This window comes from Rhinichthys klamathensis, unplaced genomic scaffold, assembly GCF_029890125.1.
Source record: "Rhinichthys klamathensis goyatoka isolate OS25496 unplaced genomic scaffold, OSU_Roscu_1.1 h1tg000103l_1, whole genome shotgun sequence".
NCBI lineage: Eukaryota > Metazoa > Chordata > Actinopteri > Cypriniformes > Leuciscidae > Rhinichthys > Rhinichthys klamathensis.
This window is the reverse complement of record NW_026606642.1, coordinates 5,109,655-5,128,452: the sequence shown is the minus strand read 5'-3', so window position 1 is coordinate 5,128,452 and position 18,798 is coordinate 5,109,655. Positions and strand designations below refer to the sequence as shown.

At 41.5% G+C, this 18,798-nt stretch overlaps 2 protein-coding genes across 2 annotated transcripts; one reads left to right on the top strand and one right to left on the bottom strand.

Moving 5' to 3' along the window:
- The first annotated feature begins 6,598 nt into the window (after nt 1-6,598).
- LOC130087027 (ribonuclease-like 3) lies at nt 6,599-7,064 on the top strand. Its single transcript, XM_056253228.1, has one exon. It carries the CDS (start codon nt 6,636-6,638, stop codon nt 7,062-7,064), a length of 429 nt encoding a protein of 142 aa, XP_056109203.1. The 5' UTR covers nt 6,599-6,635.
- A 5,178-nt stretch (nt 7,065-12,242) lies between these two features.
- Nucleotides 12,243-14,593, bottom strand: LOC130087026 (transcription factor SPT20 homolog). The gene has a single exon (XM_056253227.1). It carries the CDS (start codon nt 14,583-14,585, stop codon nt 12,243-12,245), a length of 2,343 nt encoding a protein of 780 aa, XP_056109202.1. The 5' UTR covers nt 14,586-14,593.
- Between the last annotated feature and the right edge of the window lie 4,205 nt (nt 14,594-18,798).

Below are 18,798 nucleotides of genomic sequence, written 5' to 3'. Positions count from 1 at the left end.
TCTGTGAAATTTCAGCTCAAAATACCCCACAGATCATTTATTATAGCTGGTCAAATTTGCCCCTTTTTGAGTGTGAACAAAAACACACCGTTTTTGTGTGTCCCTTTATATGCAAATGAGCTGCTGCTCCCCGCCGCCATTAAGAAGAATAATAACAAAACACGTGAATAATGTCAATCATCCAACATCTCAGAAATAAGTAACCAGTAGCGAGTGCAGCCTTACAGAGAGACTTAGGAAGAGGTTGCAACTTTTAGACACACCTGCACGTTTCTGAATGGTTAGTGGATACATTTATGTAGGTGTTTTGGCAGTGGCTCAGTGGTTCATGTAGGTTGTCTACAAACCGGAAGGTTGGTGGTTCTATCCCCGGTTCCACCTGACCAAGTGTCGAGGTGTCCATGAGCAAGACACCTAACCCCAGCTGTGTGTGTGTGTGTGTGTGTGTGTGAGACACCTAACCCCAGCTGCTCCCGATGCGCTGGATGGCGCCTTGCATGGCTGACACCGCCGTCGGTGTGTGAATGAGTGGGTGAATGTGAGGCAATGTATAGCGCTTTGTAGGGCTGTAGTCAACCAAAGAAATCCTTAGTCGACCAAAGTCTTGTCCTGCGCAACGATTAGTCGACTAAAAAAAAAAAAAAAAAAAAAAAAAGACGCGATGTTTTGATTGAACATTTTTTAACAATTGTCATAGAGCATTTATAAAACAACAACGAAAAAACATCAAAAATACATAAAACTATAATAATAATACAATTCTTTGAAAATTAAGTGATTTTTTTTAACTGCAAAAAGTGAGGAGCACTGTCCTAGCTAGGTCTATAGTGACAGTCACAATCGCGCACCTGACCACACCACACGCTACAAAAAAATATAACTGCTATCTGCCACAATGAAAAATCCTAACAAAAGCTCTCGTTTATACAGGCTGTATATTCTTCTTTACTTTCAAAGCTATAGGTTAACTTTTGTCCAGCCTATCTAGGCGTTTTAAAACAAACACACACAAAAACCCAAAGAGCCTAAAAAACAATAGGCTTTATTGTAGGACCGCATATAGGTTTATTTTCGTTTTGTTACATTATTTAGGCTATTTTCAAATGCGTCAAGTGTACAAATAAAAACAAAAACATATCAAGAAAACACAATCTATTGAGTCAGCATGATAAAGCCGTTAAAGGGACTGCTCACGTCTTTTGCGCGCTCAAGTTCGATTTCAAATGTAGGCGCGCGGTGTGCGCTAATGATGGAAGCAACGGTCGCGGTGCGACGCGCTCTTTTTTTTCCAAGTGCGTCCACGCCGCATCGAGATACAAACATAATAGTGTATAAAAACATAAAAACCGAAACAAGTAGCGTTCTAACTGAATGAATACAGCTAAACTACCTATATCCCTTACTGAGCACGAAGCAGCAGCGCAGCCAGCCACAGGTGCGAACCGAGTGTTCTATGTGTGTGCGCTAATGTGGCGCTGTTACAAAATAGCCTAAATTAAAGCATTTAAAGTTGGGGATAAACCATAGGCTAATTATATTTAGAATACAGTAATATTTAACTGCTTATAAAGGAATAAATATCAAGGAGTAAATCATTGAAAATTTCTTTCTATTGGTAAAAAAAAAAATGCAACTGGTCGACCAATAAGAATGTCAGTCGACCAAGACGGCATCGACCGATTAGTCGACTAAACGACTAAAGTTGACAGCCCTAGCGCTTTGGTGGCCATTGGGTCTGTGAAAGCGCTATAAAAATGCAGTCCATTTACCATCTGGACTGCATGTCTGCAGTCACTTAGTCTATATAAATGCAGTCCATTTACCATCTGAGTCTGGGACTCTAAATAGTTTTGTCTGCTCATCTGTGCAGCGACGACAGAACAGTTTGCATGCTTTGCTCGAACTTTTGCCATTGTGTTAGGACTAGTTACACTGTTGTAAACCAAATGGCGGCGCCGTGGGCAGTCACATGCAGATTAAGCGGCGGTAATAAATAAGAGCGAAATCTGATCGGCTTGTTTTCTGGGTTGGTAGATGCACAGGGGACCCAATTATAGCACTTAAACACTGAAAAAGTCAGATTTTCATGATATGTCACCTTTAACCATCTGTGAATCTGTGTTTTCCTACAGGAGGATGTTGCTTGTGGCAACCCACTATGTGACCCGAATGACATTCCTTTAAACATCATCCAAAAATCAGACTGAGATTGAGGCAGCCAATAAAAAAATGTAACATGATTGATAATTTTGATACTTTAATTGTAAGGGACACTGAAAAGAATTAGGAAATGATGGAGAGAAGATCAGCTGAAACTCTCATCGCTCACAGAGTAATTGTGTCTCGATTCCAGGATTTCAAATTTTCAGTACCAATACCAGTCAAATTTCACCTATTACATACCAATTTAAATATGACATAAAAAAAATTATTCGATATCGTTTTTTAGTGATTTAAATAAAAAATTTAGAGAAAAATACATTTCTGTGAAACACTATTGATATTTAAAATCACCAAGACAAACCCGCCCCTACCCAATAGGATTGCCCCTTTATCTTAAACAGCTCCGCCCCCAATTTCAGAAACAGGCTATGCAACACAGGCACCTCAACCCATCATGAGTGCATACACCTGCTGATTTGCTCCAAGTGTATTTTGGTGCTCGATCCGATCCACTTTTCTCAGAAATCGCTTACTGCACCTTTAAATGGTAAACGAGCAGCAGTAGACCAGCGAGTGCTAGATGTTTCTCAGTATATAAAGGTTTATTAAAGCTGTTAAAGTGATACAGACACGAACAGTGAGTGATTATCTTGTCATTTCATTATATGACCTATGCACTTAACTGGTTTGACACATCAATCATAATGTCCTGCCTGTTTACATCCTCGCTGATAGAACTGACTGCATTTCCAGAAATACCTCACCAAGACACGCATTATGACCCGGATTTTACTCCTCGCAGTCTCAGAGGACATATGTGCTGCACCACTGATACTGTAGGTGTTTTTACTGGTATTGTTGCTGTTAATGGAAAAGTCTGGTATCAATATTTTGCTGGTGTTTAGTTTAAACATTAACACTAACCCTTAGTTATCCACCTTGATCAGAAAACACTTGACCAACTGTGAATAGCATCATGGCTTTTTATATGTCCAGCATCTACACCAGAACCAAAACCGGCCTTGATTATCTTGGTGCAGCTCTTTCATATTCATTTATTTATTTTAAAATTGGTGCATTCGAGCATTTATGAAAATACTTGGTGTGATGTTGTCAGGAGGAATGTTACAAAACAATGCCATTTTTATAGCAATTAAATCATAGTATGTCTTCATACGTTTGGTAGATATATATTTATCTTCATTGTTAAAATGTGCAAAAATGAGTCACAATGAAATGGTCAAATTCAGATATTGTATGAGGTGCTGATTAGTTCTTTCATGTTGTTTGTTGGCATGTAAGTAGAAAGATGAAGAGACATGTTATTTGTCTGTTTTTTGTTATCTTGTGTCTCATTCAGTTTTGGTCATGAATTATATTCAGTTGTGTTTGTCAAGAATCTTGTGTCTTTCCGTTCTATTGTGTTCAGCTGGGTTTTTATGAGTGATTGTTTTCTAAACTTATGGCATTATTGTATTTTGCTGATATGTAGAATATTATCACTGTTTGATAATGCAAGCTGACTTTGGTTCTTTCTTTTGGCAATACTCTTGTTCTTTTGTTCCTTTTTTGGATGGTGGATGGTGTCTTTTGTATGGTGCTCATTTTAAATATGTAAATAGACTCAATAGGGACTAATTTGTTTTAAGTGTCACACCAAATAAATACCAAACTCCTCAGGCCTGTACCTCAGATTTAACCATCAAGTAATAAGTGGAAACAAATGCTTTAGATTTCTAACACTTAAGTTTTTTTAGTAAGCAGGTTTTTTTTTTAGTAAGAATATATTTATAGACTATTTCTCTCTTTCTGTTTTCATTAACTTTACATCAGCCAAGGGGGGAAAAGTGCTTTAAAACCCACCATGTTTTTTTTATTGCTGAAGCAAGGAAATTAACTTGAAAAATGTTTGTGTGTTTATGTGACAAATATTATTAAAAATATATGATTTACTCATTACAGCTGGAATTTATGTCTCCAAAATATGTTTGCATGTTGTCAGAAATAATAATGGACTAAGCTAACATTGAAACATCAGGTTATAAATTATTTCACTTTCACCCATAGTTATAGTGATTGTTACTACAGTAAATCTGGTCATATGGTATCAGACACCACCAAACATTTCTGAATAACTTACAATGTTTAAAAAAAGGTGTCTATAGTGGCCTTGTTGATTAATCCATGGTAAGGGAAACTAAATTATCCAATTTCCTCTGCTAAAGACTGAGCATCAATTTTCAAGGCTGGATCTGTTGACATTTATTTTACCTCCAGTAGGGCTTAATGGCTTCCACAATGTCTTCACGGCTCTCTCACCTGGTCTCTGCCCATGACTGTAGTGTAATATTGATATGGGTTTTCAATATATATTTCTTGATGGAAGATGAGATAAGGATGAATATCTTCTGCAGGTTGTCAAAACAACTAGTAGCATCTTTGGAGCTTTGTGAGGCATCGGCAACAACCAAATTCAAAGAATGTGCGGTACATGGCACAAGCAATGAGGTTTATTGCCAGCAATATAGCCTGGACAACTTTCCTTTTGTCCCTTGTGTTAGTTTTCCCTGTTGCCATATGACTGCTCCTGCAGACCTAAAAAGATATGTAAAATATATGCAATCCAGTATAATGGAAGATATTTGTAGAGTATGACTTGTAGTCTTGCCTACAAGTATTGCATCCATGATCTTTCCACTGATAGCACTTTGTTTTGTATGATTTGTTCCAATAAGTGTCATTGCCTGGCTGATTGTCTGGCACTTTTCAATATGAATCTCTAATGTCTTTCCATTCTCTTCACCAGCACTTAGAGTTGAGGTAGATAAAAAGTTGGAAGTTGAGATGCGAGATTGTCACTGGGAGCCAATTGAGATGAGGTGTATTATGTTAAAGCATCTTGTACTTCAAGGGAGAATCTGTTAGGATAATGAAAGAGACCAGACAAAAGGCATGCACACGAGTGCAACTGAGGGCCATAATTTAATGTTCTTGTAGATGTTAGCCAGCAAGCTTCACTGTAAAAAAAATACAAACCTCCCCAACTCAAAATTTTGGTCACACTGGTCACATCTAAATTTTTCAATTGGCCCAAGTGAAATTCTGCTAATTTAATTTGAACACTTTGCAGAATTTCACTTGGGCCATTTGAAAAATTTAGATGTGACAATCAATAGAACATTTTTGAGTTGGGAGGTTAGACATTTTTACAGTGTTCAAAAAGCCTCCTAAAGATCAGGGTTGCCAACTTGTGAGTTTAGCTTGGAGTGAGAATTATGGAAAGGGAGGGAGGGGGGTGCGTGAAAGATGGCAGCCCTAAAGATATAGTTTAAAAAATAAAAGAATAGCAGAGTCAGCACCACTGTAAGAGAAATTATATTTGGGATCACTTTCATATTTTTTTCCTAGCTGTTGAACGATAAAACCCTGACAGCCAATCAGAATCCATTCGAATTTAAGGGTTTGCGAATTTAAAATGGCGGCCGACATTGTGGAGAAGTTAAATGGATCTACCACCGTTTGACAAGTCAAAACCCTTTTTAAGGATACTTTAAAGACAATACCTGTAAAACAATCGGTCATACCCTTGGAATAAATGGTGAGAAATGAAAGCTTTAGCATAAGTTCTGTCAGGAATTCTCAATAGTTGCGTTACTTATTGCCTTCACATCTAACCAATCATGTGCTAATACTTGCAGTATAAAAGATTGGTACTTACACATGTTCGCAGATGCTGACGATGCCAATTACCTCCATCCTCCCCACCACCACCAGGATGGTCCCTTCCCATACCTCCCGGGGTATCGGCTGCGCCCCTGCCTTCATTTTCAGGCAGGAAATGCAGTTTCCGCTACCCTCGGAACAGGGCGCGCTACGGACAGGGCCTACGCCAAAGAACTTTATAAATATTTGCCTGCTGGGCTTCTAGTAAATATATGCTTTGTTATATCATTCTATCTCCCGATTCTTTCTGGTAGAACTAACAGAGATGAGATCATCATACAAGGCTAGCAAACAGTAACATTACTTTAGGTATTTGAGCGCTATATTGATTAACATGTTCTTTCTTCCTTTGAATTTGCACTGCATTTGTGTTGTTTTAATTTCACTTCCCTATATTGACATTGTCAGCTAAATTCACTATTAGATCAGTTCGATTAGGCTACACGAGCTAGATTCACTGGAAACATAGCATACTGACTGAGTATGAGTAACAACAGTAACAACAAAATATTAATTTAACCATGCACAACAACAAGGTAAGAGCTTAAGAAATTTACTCAGCACGTACAAGATGTATAATACAGAAAAAACAAAGGGACTACATGAAACCGTGTACGAAAAAGTGCCCAGCTGGGTTAAAGTAACTAAGATTTGTGCAAGTAAAAACAAATGAAATGTCTCAGCAGTATTTTCTTCACTAAGTCAAATGTCAGTAAAGGTGTTTTGATGTGTGTATTGTTCAGCAGGTCATGGAGATTCATCAGTCTGCTGTGATTCTGCTGCTGGTCTTGTGTGTGTCGTTCTCCACTCATGCTCAACCAGAAGGTTATGAGAAGTTCCTCAAGCAGCATGTGTTTGGTGCCATGACTGTACAGAAATGTGACAGTGAGATATACAGAAGAAAAATCATGGATTCCAAAACCAACGGCTGCAAAAAAATCAACACCTTTATAAAAGCAAATAAAAACGATGTTAGAGCAGTTTGTGGCGCAGCAGGAACTCAAAAGGACCTTAACCGTATGAGTAACAATCCTTTTCCTGTGATCATTTGTAAAAAACACAGTGGGGAGAGACGCCCACACTGTGAATACAGAGGGGTCAGAGACACTAGTAAGATTGTGGTGAGGTGTGAAAACGGCTGGCCTGTACATTATGCCGAAGACGTAGTTATTGTATAGATGACAGGCCAAAATTAAAGAGCTTTACAATATTTTGCTAATCATTTGTTCACTTCTCCTTTTCTGTCTTCCTTTGTTTTTTGAAAAAAAAAAACCCATCAACAATCAGAATCAATCACAATCATGTCCTTGCGAAGAACAACACACAAGTTCAACTTAGGGTAAACGAAAATGTACACCTCTCTTTCTTTATGAGACTCTGATATGAACGAGAATATCTTCACGATCTCTCATCATTTACCGTAAATGAGCATAATGTTAAAATAACTTTGTTACTTAGTTGATGTTATATTCTGCACTTCTTCATGCCAAAATGTCCATTTACTTTATACTTTATACAGTAGTTCATAGATCATTTCTATCAATCGGTGTCTAATTTACAGACAAATGTTAGTAAATTGAGGTGCGGCCCTGACTGGTAAAATCACACCACTGTGAAACAAACATTTGAAAAATGCCTTTGTTTTCCATATTCTACATATCATTTCTGATCTACAATTTTATTATAGCTTTGTGTCTAATCATTAGACCCTTTAGGCATTTCCCACGCTCTTACATTACTGTAAACGGCAAGAATAGATGATTCACATGTTAGTGACACTTCACTGTGATCATGTGTTTCTTCATCTGACAACCACCAATTTAGAGTAAAACAATCAAATAAGTTTGAATCACGACAGGATATTTTCAGATCATTTAAAAATCTTGATATAAGAGCTCAGGTCTGGTATAAACTGGACTTTGAAACATCATTAATGTTTTCCTTTTTTGAATACTGGCAAATCTGCTATAGGCCTATACCAAACAGCAATGCTGAGATTATACTCAGTGAATTTAGATATCACAACCGTCCATTCAGTCTAATGTTCTGCTACCTCTGTAACCAGCGCCATCGGGCCTGTATCACTGTATCATGCCTGTATGCTCTCTCTCTCTTCACTTGCTGTTGTCTCTCTCTCTCTCATCACTTGCTGTTGTCTCTCTCTCTCATCATCACTTGCTGTTGTCTCTCTCTCTCATCACTTGCTGTTGTCTCTCTCTCTCATCATCACTTGCTGTTGTCTCTCTCTCTCATCACTTGCTGTTGTCTCTCTCTCTCATCATCACTTGCTGTTGTCATTTCATTTCATTTCAGAAAGCTTTATTGGCATGACAAAAAAATACATTTTGTATTGCCAAAGCATCAAAACAACATATAGAAAATGATTTAGAACATTTAGTACACAAAATAATAATACTGATAGCATAAAACAATAATAATAAAATAAACATTAATAATAAAGATTAATAAATAAAATATAAAGGATTTAGAAAACATCTATGTACAAAACAAAAACAAGCAAAAAACAAACGAACACTGAACTTGGAATTGAACATATACATGTGTTTAGGTCTTAGGCTGTGAGTGAGTGTGTGTGTGTAGGTCTTAGGCTGTGAGTGAGTGTGTGTGTAGGTCTTAGGCTGTGAGTGAGTGTGTGTGTGTAGGTCTTAGGCTGTGAGTGAGTGTGTGTTTATTGGATGTTTGCTGGTCTCTGGTCGTCCCTCAGGATATGGCAGGATGATACAAATTTTGCAGCTATATTTGAGCATTTGGCTTCTTCGCCAAGAATGAAACGGAGTTTTTGGGTTGGGTTACAGGTGTTAAATTGGGGAAATATTTGATTAATTTTGGAGTAATAGTGGTCTCTGATGCGTTTATATTTTGGGCATTCTGTGAGGAAGTGCAGCTCGGTCTCCGTCACTCCCAGGGTGCAGTGCGGGCAGAGTCTGTCCTCACGGGAGAGCCAGGTCTGTCTGCGCCGGCCCGTCTCTATGGCCAGGCTGTGCTCGCTAAGTCTGTACATCGTCAGGGTTCTCCTGAGTCTCACATCACTCACTGTGCTCAGGTAGTTCGCAACAGTGTACTCTCGATTTAGTGCCGAATAACATTCCAGTTTGTGTTGGTTTTTAATGGTGTTTGTCCAATGGGTGATGTACTTGTCTTGTTCTGTGGTGATCATTTGTGGGGCCGAATGTGTGTGAGTGTGAGTGTGTGCTGAGGCGAGCTGATCTCTGCAGGAGAGAGCCCAGTCAGTCTCAGCACCCGCTGGCACAGGGGACTCCTCGCTACGCTCAGCTCTTGGTGTTGTAGGGCTTTGTAATGGTATGTGTTGGGGTCGCTTGTTTTTAGGTGTTTCCAGAATTTGATGGCTCTTTTTTGGATGTTTAGAAGGAGAGGGTATTGGCCTAATTCTGCCCTGCATCCGTTGTTTGGTGTTTTCCTTTGGACTTTGAGAATTTTTTTACAGAAATCAAAATGTAGAGTTTCAATCGGATGTTTTTCCCAATTTAAAAAATCAAATTTGATAGAAGGACCCCACACTTCACTGCCATATAAAACAATTGGTTCAATTATTGATTTGAAAAGTTTGAGCCAAATTTGGATTGGGATGTCAATTTTGATTGATCTTTTTATGGCATAGAAAGCCCTTTGAGCTTTCTCTTTGAGTTCATTCACAGCCAAAGTAAAGTTGCCAGTTGGAGTTATTTTCAGGCCGAGGTATGTGTATGTTTTTGTGCTCTCAATGGTTCTGTGTGATAGTGTGAATGTGTGTGTTGGTCCCTGAGATCTGGAGCGTTTCTGGAACATCATGACTCTAGTTTTCTGGAGGTTGACGGTCAGGGCCCAGGACTGACAGTAATCCTCCAGCAGATCCAGGCTGTCCTGAAGCCCCTCTTTAGTGGGCGACAGGAGGACCAGGTCGTCTGCGTAGAGAAGACACTTGATCTCGGTGTCGTGTAGAGTGAGACCTTGAAAGGGAGCATGTTCTAATATATCGGCTAATTGGTTGATGTAAATGTTGAAGAGGGTGGGGCTTAAACTGCAGCCCTGTCTCACTCCACGCCCCTGGGGGAAAAACTCGGTTCTTTGGTTTCCAATTTTAACAGCGCATTGGCTGGCTGTGTACATCGATTTGATCAAATCATAGAATTTCCCCCCTATTCCACTGTCGATGAGTTTTAGGTATAGTCCTTCATGCCAGATTGAATCAAAGGCTTTCTTGAAATCAATAAAACAAGCAAAAATTTGTTCTTTGTTTTGATGTACATATTTGTCAATTAGTGTTTGTAATGTAAACATGTGGTCGGATGTGCGACATTTTGGAAGAAAGCCAATTTGGCATTTACGCAAGGCATTGTGCTTCATAAGGAAGTCTGAAAGTCTGGAGTTTAAGACGCTGCAGAGGACCTTCCCCAGGTTACTGTTCACACAGATGCCTCGGTAGTTGTTGGGGTCTAATTTATCTCCGTTCTTGTGGATGGGGCTGATGAGGCCCTTGTTCCAGATCTCAGGGAAGAACCCTACACACAGAACATCAGTGAACAGTTTCAGCATGGCCAGTTTGAAGCTTTGGTCAGTGTGTTTCAGCATCTCGTTCAGGATGCTGTCGACACCACAGGCCTTCTTGGGCTCAAGGACTCCTAATTTTTCTTCCAATTCTTTCATTGTTATGGGGAAATCTAAAGGGTTTTGATTTTCTTTGATTGATCTTTCCAAATTGTCTAGTTTATTAATTATTTCATTTTGTTTATAATTTTGAATTTCAGTTGGGCTGTATAGTTCTTGGAAGTGGTTTTTCCACTTCTCCCCGTCTTGGATTGCCAGAACTTCTCGATTTGGTTTGTATAACAATTTCCATTTATCCCAAAATTTGTGTGAGTTTATAGATTTTTTAATTTCTTCAAACTGGCTTTGCAGAAACTGTGCTTTTTTCCGCCGGAGTGTGGCTTTATATTGTTTTAATGCCTCACAGTAAAGAAGGCGGAGGTCCGAATTATCTGGTTGTCTGTGTTTTTGGTTTGATAAATTGAGGTTTTTTCTCAGAGCCTTACAGTCCAAATCAAACCATTTGTCTGTATATAAATATTTTTTCTTTGGTTTAACAATTGACAAATTACTTTTTTGTGCTGTTTTGTAGAATATGTTGTTTAGATCTTGTACTTCCTGATTGATGCCGAATTGGTTTTTAGGGTATTCCTGTATTTGGAATGAATGTATGAGGGACTGTATTTCTGGAGATTCAATGGCAGTGCTGTAATTACTGCCACTGTTTTCAGTCCATTTGAAAGACATTAATTTGCTCATTTGATATGGAGTCTTAATTGGTTTGGGTGCTGTTTCAGATTGCTTTATATAGAGGATGATTTGGCTGTGGTCTGAGAAAGGTTTTAAGGGTTTGACTGTGAATGCTCTCAAAGAGGACAGGTCTAGGTCTGTGATGGCATAGTCTACTGTGCTGTTACCAAGAGCTGAGCTGTAGGTGTATCGGCCGAGCGAGTCTCCTCGCAGTCTTCCGTTGACGATGTACAGAGCCAGTCCTCGGCAGAGCTGTAGTAGCTGCCGTCCGTGAGCGTTCACGGTTTCATCACAGTTTTGCCTGCTGGGGTAAGAAGGGTACAGGTCGTTATTGCCAGTGATGAATCTGGTACCGTGCGATTCAATGAAATCTAGTTCTTCTCCTGTTCTGGCGTTTAAATCACCCATAAGCAGCACATTTCCCTGGGCCTGGAAATGGCTGATTTTTCTCTCTATGTTTTGGAAAGTTTCCTCTTGGAAATACGGAGACTCGAGGGGAGGAATGTAAATTGCACAAAGGAAAACCGGCTTAGATGCTGATATCATTCCTTTTTGTATTTTTAGCCACAGGTGGTGCTGTTCTCTTTTGATTAATTCTATGGCCAGTTCAGATTTGATCCATATGATCATCCCTCCCGAGTCTCTCCCTTGTGTGACTGATGTGAGCTTTACTGATGGTAATATTATTTCTCTGTATCCTGAGGGACAGCCAGTGAACGCATCTCCTCTACACCAGGTTTCCTGTAAGACGATGACATCTAGGTCTTGAAGTTCTTTCATAAAATCTGAATTTCTACTTTTTAGGCCAAAGACGGAGTTTAGACCTTGAATATTCCACGTAGAAAAACTAAGTGATTTCATCATAGAAAGTAATGTGTATGGTTTGTTTGCTATTTTGAGAAAAGATAAATGATGCAAAATTACAATAGATTAATTTAAAACAATGAATGATGGAAGTAAAGTTATGTCAGGAACTCAAAATATTAACAATTCCATATTAAATGTACATTAATACCACAGACTTACGTAGGTGTGTGTTTTTTTTTTTTTTTTTTTTTTTTTTACCACTGTCCACTGTGTGTTAGTAGGTGAGAGCAGATGATACTCAGCATGTGTTGTATGTCGTGGAGTTCAGTGTTGGCTCGGCCTGCTCCTCCGCTGACAGCTTGGGCGTAGCTCGGTCTGCTAGGCTGGGCCGGGCTCTGCTGTGGATGGGCTTCAGCTGCTGGAGCTGTGGGGCTGTTGTAGGACAGTCTGTAGGGGTCCTGTCTGGGTGCTGGTGCTCGGTGTGGTGCTCCGGGCGGGGCTCTGGGTGGTGCTCCGGGTGGTGCTCCGGGCGGGGCTCTGGGCGGGGCTCTAGATGAGCTGTGGGCTGGGATGTAGTTTGCTGGAGTGTGTCTCGATGGGTTGACTGGGTTCGGGCTGGTTCTGCTCCACCTGGGGCTGGTCTGGTTGGTCCGGTTTAGAGTGACATCTTTGAGTCTCTTTGCGAGGATGTGTACCAGGTTCTTATAAAGGTGGACGTGGTCGTATAGACATTCAGTGTCCAGGTCTGTATGATGGGCCAAGTGGACGTTGGGCAGGAGGGCACAGTGTCTAGAGATGCTGGAATTAATTTTATTGATTGTGTTGGGATGGAAATCTCTCCTCTGGAGTAGAGTGGACAGGATGATTTTGGAGTTGGGGAAAGTTTGTCTAGCTTTTTCCACCACAGCTCTGAGGGAGTCAGACACTCGGTCCTGCTGGCTCCGCAGGTCGTTGGTGCCCGTGTGGATAATGATGTGGCTGGGCCGGCCTAGTTGGGACTCCGTCAGGAGCTCCAGGGCTTTGTCAGTGGTGGGACACCAGAATTTAACTGCTCTGTGTTGGGGGAAAAGTTTCTTCACATCGATGAATTTGCCGATTGAATCGATGAGTAGAGCTATTTCAGGTTCCTCTGTGCTGGTTGGTGCTGGGCTGCTGTGAGACGAGGGCTGGTGCTGCTGTGCTGAGGAGCCTGACACGGGGCGCTGTGATGGCTGTGAGCGGTCTGGGTCGGGTCTCTCTGCGCTGACGGATGGGTGTTGACTCCCTGTGTTCGGTGACTCTGGGGTGGAGGGCAGTGTTGGAGCTCTGTGGGTCTGCTCTGGTTCTTCTCTGGCCAGGAGGAGCTCTCTCAGCTGCTCTCTCAGGGCCTGGATCTCACCGCTCTGCTGCTCTCTCTGCTCCTGTATCTCTCTCAGCTGCTCTCTCAGGGCCTGGATCTCACCGCTCTGCTGCTCTCTCTCCTCCTGTATCTCTCTCAGCTGCTCTCTCAGGGCCTGGATCTCACCGCTCTGCTGCTCTCTCTGCTCCTGTATCTCTCTCAGCTGCTCTCTCAGGGCCTGGATCTCACCGCTCTGCTGCTCTCTCTCCTCCTGTATCTCTCTCAGCTGCTCTCTCAGGGCCTGGATCTCACCGCTCTGCTGCTCTCTCTCCTCCTGTATCTCTCTCAGCTGCTCTCTCAGGGCCTGGATCTCACTGCTCTGCTGCTCTCTCTCCTCCTGTATCTCTCTCAGCTGCTGCCTCATCTCTGCTGTGGACTGTTCTCTGTCCTCTAGCTGCTGTCTCAGTGCGGTCAGCTCACACTGATAGCTGTCCTTCTCTGTCTGCAGCTGTCTCATTTGCTGTGTGAGGGCTGATAGTCTCTGTGTTAAGTGCTCGATGTTCTGCTGGAGTTCAGTATGAGCTGCACATGTGTCTGACTGCTGCTGTCTCAGCACAGTTTCTCTGAGCTGCACCATCTCCATCTCCAGCTTGGTGAAGTGCTCCTGCAGGAGAGGGATAGCTTTGAGCAGGGAGGGTGAGGTGTGCTCAACAGTTTCTGCAGGAGTGGATCTGAGATCTGAGGTGTTGTTCGGTGGATTCTGCTCAGATGACAAGCTTTCAGATGGTACAGCTTTCTCATGTTTCACAATTTCACCTATTGTTCTGTAGTCTGCCTGGAATAATTTCAGGTCCCCCTGTACCATGACTGTGCCATTTTTATAGATGTTCACAGTTATTACTGTGCTGTAAGGGTCGTGTGGTTCTCTGATTTTGACTTTCCAGCCATTACAGATGCCTTCTTTCTTTACAGAGGGGTAATGGTGGATGATGGCTTTATGCCAGGCTCTGGGGTGATCAGAGAAGAAAATGAGGTTGCAGACTTCTCCTGTTTTGAACAGGTCTGCAAACAGAGTCTCAGGGTTGTTTGTCAGAAGTTTCTGCTTATAGGTTTTCCTTGCGGTGTCAGATTTTACCTCAGAGGGATACTGTATGGTGGTGAGGGGGGAGCTCATCTGCATATGGCAGTGGGCTGATTGCAGCTGCTGCTCTGATTGGCTGATTCTCTCTGCCTCAGTTGAATTGATACATTGAGGAATGCCAGAGTGTGGGCTAGCCATAGCTTTAGCTTTTTAGCATTTTTAGCTTATAAAAATATTAAAAGATCAATTTTATGCCCTTATATTTGGAAAAAATAAGCAAACAAGCCGAAAAAAAAGATTTCCAGTGCAGTTTTAGTTGTACTCACTGCTTCTCCCTCTGTGAATCGGTGGTTCTTTTCCAGTTTTAAACTTTCCCTCCAATTTTCCAGCAGGCCTGTTGCTAGAAGTCTGATCTTCTGATCCTCTGCGTTGATTATTTGTGTTTAAAAATAAAAATGCTGTATTTTCTGGGTTCTTTTCATCAAAGTTCACGTCTGTATGTGGTATTCTTCTAGATTTTGTAGATTTTCGGTATATTTCTTTTCTCAAAATAGCAAACAAAGAAGAAAATCTAAGAGCTCATGGAGATCATGGCTTCTCAGCTTCTCTATCACTCACTCTCACTTCACTTGCTGTTCACTTCACTTGTTGTCTCTCTCTCATCACTTGCTGTTGTCTCTCTCTCTCATCAGTTGCTGTTGTCTCTCTCTCTCATCATCACTTGCTGTTGTCTCTCTCTCTCATCATCACTTGCTGTTGTCTCTCTCTCTCATCATCAGTTGCTGTTGTCTCTCTCTCTCATCATCACTTGCTGTTGTCTCTCTCTCTCATCATCAGTTGCTGTTGTCTCTCTCTCTCATCATCACTTGCTGTTGTCTCTCTCTCTCATCAGTTGCTGTTGTCTCTCTCTCTCATCACTTGCTGTTGTCTCTCTCTCTCATCACTTGCTGTTGTCTCTCTCTCTCATCACTTGCTGTTGTCTCTCTCTCTCATCATCACTTGCTGTTGTCTCTCTCTCTCATCACTTGCTGTTGTCTCTCTCTCTCATCACTTGCTGTTGTCTCTCTCTCTCATCACTTGCTGTTGTCTCTCTCTCTCATCATCACTTGCTGTTGTCTCTCTCTCTCATCACTTGCTGTTGTCTCTCTCTCTCATCACTTGCTGTTGTCTCTCTCTCTCATCATCACTTGCTGTTGTCTCTCTCTCTCATCACTTGCTGTTGTCTCTCTCTCTCATCATCACTTGCTGTTGTCTCTCTCTCTCATCACTTGCTGTTGTCTCTCTCTCTCATCATCACTTGCTGTTGTCTCTCTCTCTCATCACTTGCTGTTGTCTCTCTCTCTCATCACTTGCTGTTTCTCTCTCTCATCACTTGCTGTTGTCTCTCTCTCTCATCATCACTTGCTGTTGTCTCTCTCTCTCATCACTTGCTGTTGTCTCTCTCTCTCATCATCACTTGCTGTTGTCTCTCTCTCTCATCACTTGCTGTTGTCTCTCTCTCTCATCATCACTTGCTGTTGTCTCTCTCTCTCATCACTTGCTGTTGTCTCTCTCTCTCATCACTTGCTGTTGTCTCTCTTTCTCATCACTTGCTGTTGTCTCTCTCTCTCTCTCGTCACTTGCTGTTGTCTCTCTCTCTCATCACTTGCTGTTGTCTCTCTCTCTCATCACTTGCTGTTGTCTCTCTCTCTCATCACTTGCTGTTGTCTCTCTCTCTCATCACTTGCTGTTGTCTCTCTCTCTCTCATCACTTGCTGTTGTCTCTCTCTCTCATCACTTGCTGTTGTCTCTCTCTCTCATCACTTGCTGTTGTCTCTCTCTCTCATCACTTGCTGTTGTCTCTCTTTCTCATCACTTGCTGTTGTCTCTCTCTCTCATCACTTGCTGTTGTCTCTCTCTCTCTCGTCACTTGCTGTTGTCTCTCTCTCTCATCACTTGCTGTTGTCTCTCTCTCTCATCACTTGCTGTTGTCTCTCTCTCTCATCACTTGCTGTTGTCTCTCTCTCTCTCGTCACTTGCTGTTGTCTCTCTCTCTCATCACTTGCTGTTGTCTCTCTCTCATCATCACTTGCTGTTGTCTCTCTCTCTCATCACTTGCTGTTGTCTCTCTCTCATCACTTGCTGTTGTCTCTCTCTCTCATCACTTGCTGTTGTCTCTCTCTCTCTTCACTTGCTGTTGTATCTCTCTCTCATCACTTGCTGTTGTCTCTCTCTCTCATCATCACTTGCTGTTGTCTCTCTCTCTCATCATCACTTGCTGTTGTCTCTCTCTCTCATCATCACTTGCTGTTGTCTCTCTCTCTCATCATCACTTGCTGTTGTCTCTCTCTCTCATCATCACTTGCTGTTGTCTCTCTCTCTCATCATCACTTGCTGTTGTCTCTCTCTCTCATCATCACTTGCTGTTGTCTCTCTCTCTCATCATCACTTGCTGTTGTCTCTCTCTCATCATCACTTGCTGTTGTCTCTCTCTCTCATCATCACTTGCTGTTGTCTCTCTCTCTCATCATCACTTGCTGTTGTCTCTCTCTCTCAATTCAATTCAATTCAATTCAATTCAATTGAGCTTTATTGGCATGACTGTGTACAATAGCACAATATTGCCAAAGCAGTAGTAATATAAAAACATATATGTAGATACATAAAAGTGAACAATAAAAAAAAAAAAAAAAAAAAAAAAAAAACATTTCCATATTATGCATAAATATATCACAATAAAATAAAAGAACAAAAATATATACAATAACAAAAATAAGTACAGAGAGCAGTTTAATGGAGCAGAGGGTTCAGCCCTTCTCCCTCATATGATGGCAGGAGGACACATACTGCGCTGCCAGCTGAATACACTCTTCTTTCTCTCCCAATATATAAGACAGTTTGTTTATAAGGCTCTCTTGTTGGAATTGAGGTATAATCTGTGCTATTTGTGTAAAATAAGCGTCCCTGATGTTTTTGTACTTGCTGCACTCGGTGAGGAAGTGCAGCTCGTCCTCTACGGCCCCGACAGGGCAGTGTGAACACAGTCTGAGCTCTCTCTCTCTCTCTCTCTCTCTCTCTCCGTCAGGGCAGTGTGAACAGAGTCTGAGCTCTCTCTCTCTCTCCGTCAGGGCAGTGTGAACACAGTCTGAGCTCTCTCTCTCTCCAGCTCTGCTGGTGTCGGCCCGTCTCCACACACAGACTGTGGTCACTAATGCGATACTTAGTCAGGAGCTTTCTCTGACCATAGTTACTGATATCAGTCAGGTATGGTGCCAATTTATAATCTGACTTTATTTTGTGGAAATATTTTAATTTATTTAGTTGCGTGACCTTTATCTGCCAATCGTGTATGTATTCTTCTTTGGTTATTTTCCCTATTTCTTTTACTTTTGAGTGTCTAAATTGAATTGATGAATTGAGTTGGTGTTTTTCCACTAAATGTATCATGGGGTCACTCTCTGTGTGTCCTGCCCTGTATCTGAGAGCGCAGTGATGGTAGCTCTCTGTCTGCGCGTCTGATAGATGAAACCAGAACTTTACGGCTCTCTTCTGGATTTCGGATAGGAGAGGGAATCTGCCTAATTCTGCCCGGCAACCCAGACTTGGAGCGTTTCTGTGAGTTCCCAGGATGTTCTTGCAGAACTCAAGGTGGAAAATTTCAGCGGGGGTTTTGTCCCAGGATTCGTAATTTAGTTTAAATTTGGGGCCCCAGATTTCACAGCCGTAAAGAAGGATGGGTTTGATGATGCTGTCAAAGATTTTCAGCCACAGTTTAATGGGTGGGTTAAATTTGAACAGGGGTTTTCTTATACTGTAATAAGCCCTACGTGCTTTATCAGTCAGATCTTTTATTGCCGTGTCAAATTTTCCAGAAGCTGAGATTGTCAGACCCAAATAATTATAGCAGGTGACATGATTAAGAATTGTTCCCCCAAGTGTAAATGTGTATTTTTTGTCAGTAAGGCGAGGTTTTTTCTGGAAGATCATGATTTTGGACTTGTCCATGTTGATGGGTAAGGCCCAGTCGCTGCTGTACTGGTCCAGAAACGAGAGGCTTTGGTGCAGACCCTCTTCATGAGGAGACAGCAGCAGAAGATCATCAGCGTACAGGAGGCTTTTGATTTCTCTGTCCTCGAGGGTCAGACCAGGACAAGAGGACTTCTCAAGTGCTGAAGCCAATTCATTAATATAGATGTTAAAGAGAGTCGGGCTGAGGCTGCAGCCTTGACGGACTCCTTTAGTTTGACTGAAATAATCAGTACGTTTGTCATTAATCTTCACCCCGCACTTGTTCCCGTTGTAAATGTCCTTTATAATGTCATATCCTTCCTCCTATTCCACTTTGGATTAGTTTTAGGAAAAGTCCATTATGCCATACCGAATCAAAGGCTTTTCTAAAGTCAATGAAGCAGCCAAATATTTTCCCTTGTTT

Bases quoted from the DNA above. Each gene is read 5' to 3' on its own strand.
- LOC130087026 (XM_056253227.1), bottom strand. From the start codon at position 14,585: ATGGCTAGCCCACACTCTGGCATTCCTCAATGTATCAATTCAACTGAG.
- LOC130087027 (XM_056253228.1), top strand. From the start codon at position 6,636: ATGGAGATTCATCAGTCTGCTGTGATTCTGCTGCTGGTCTTGTGTGTG.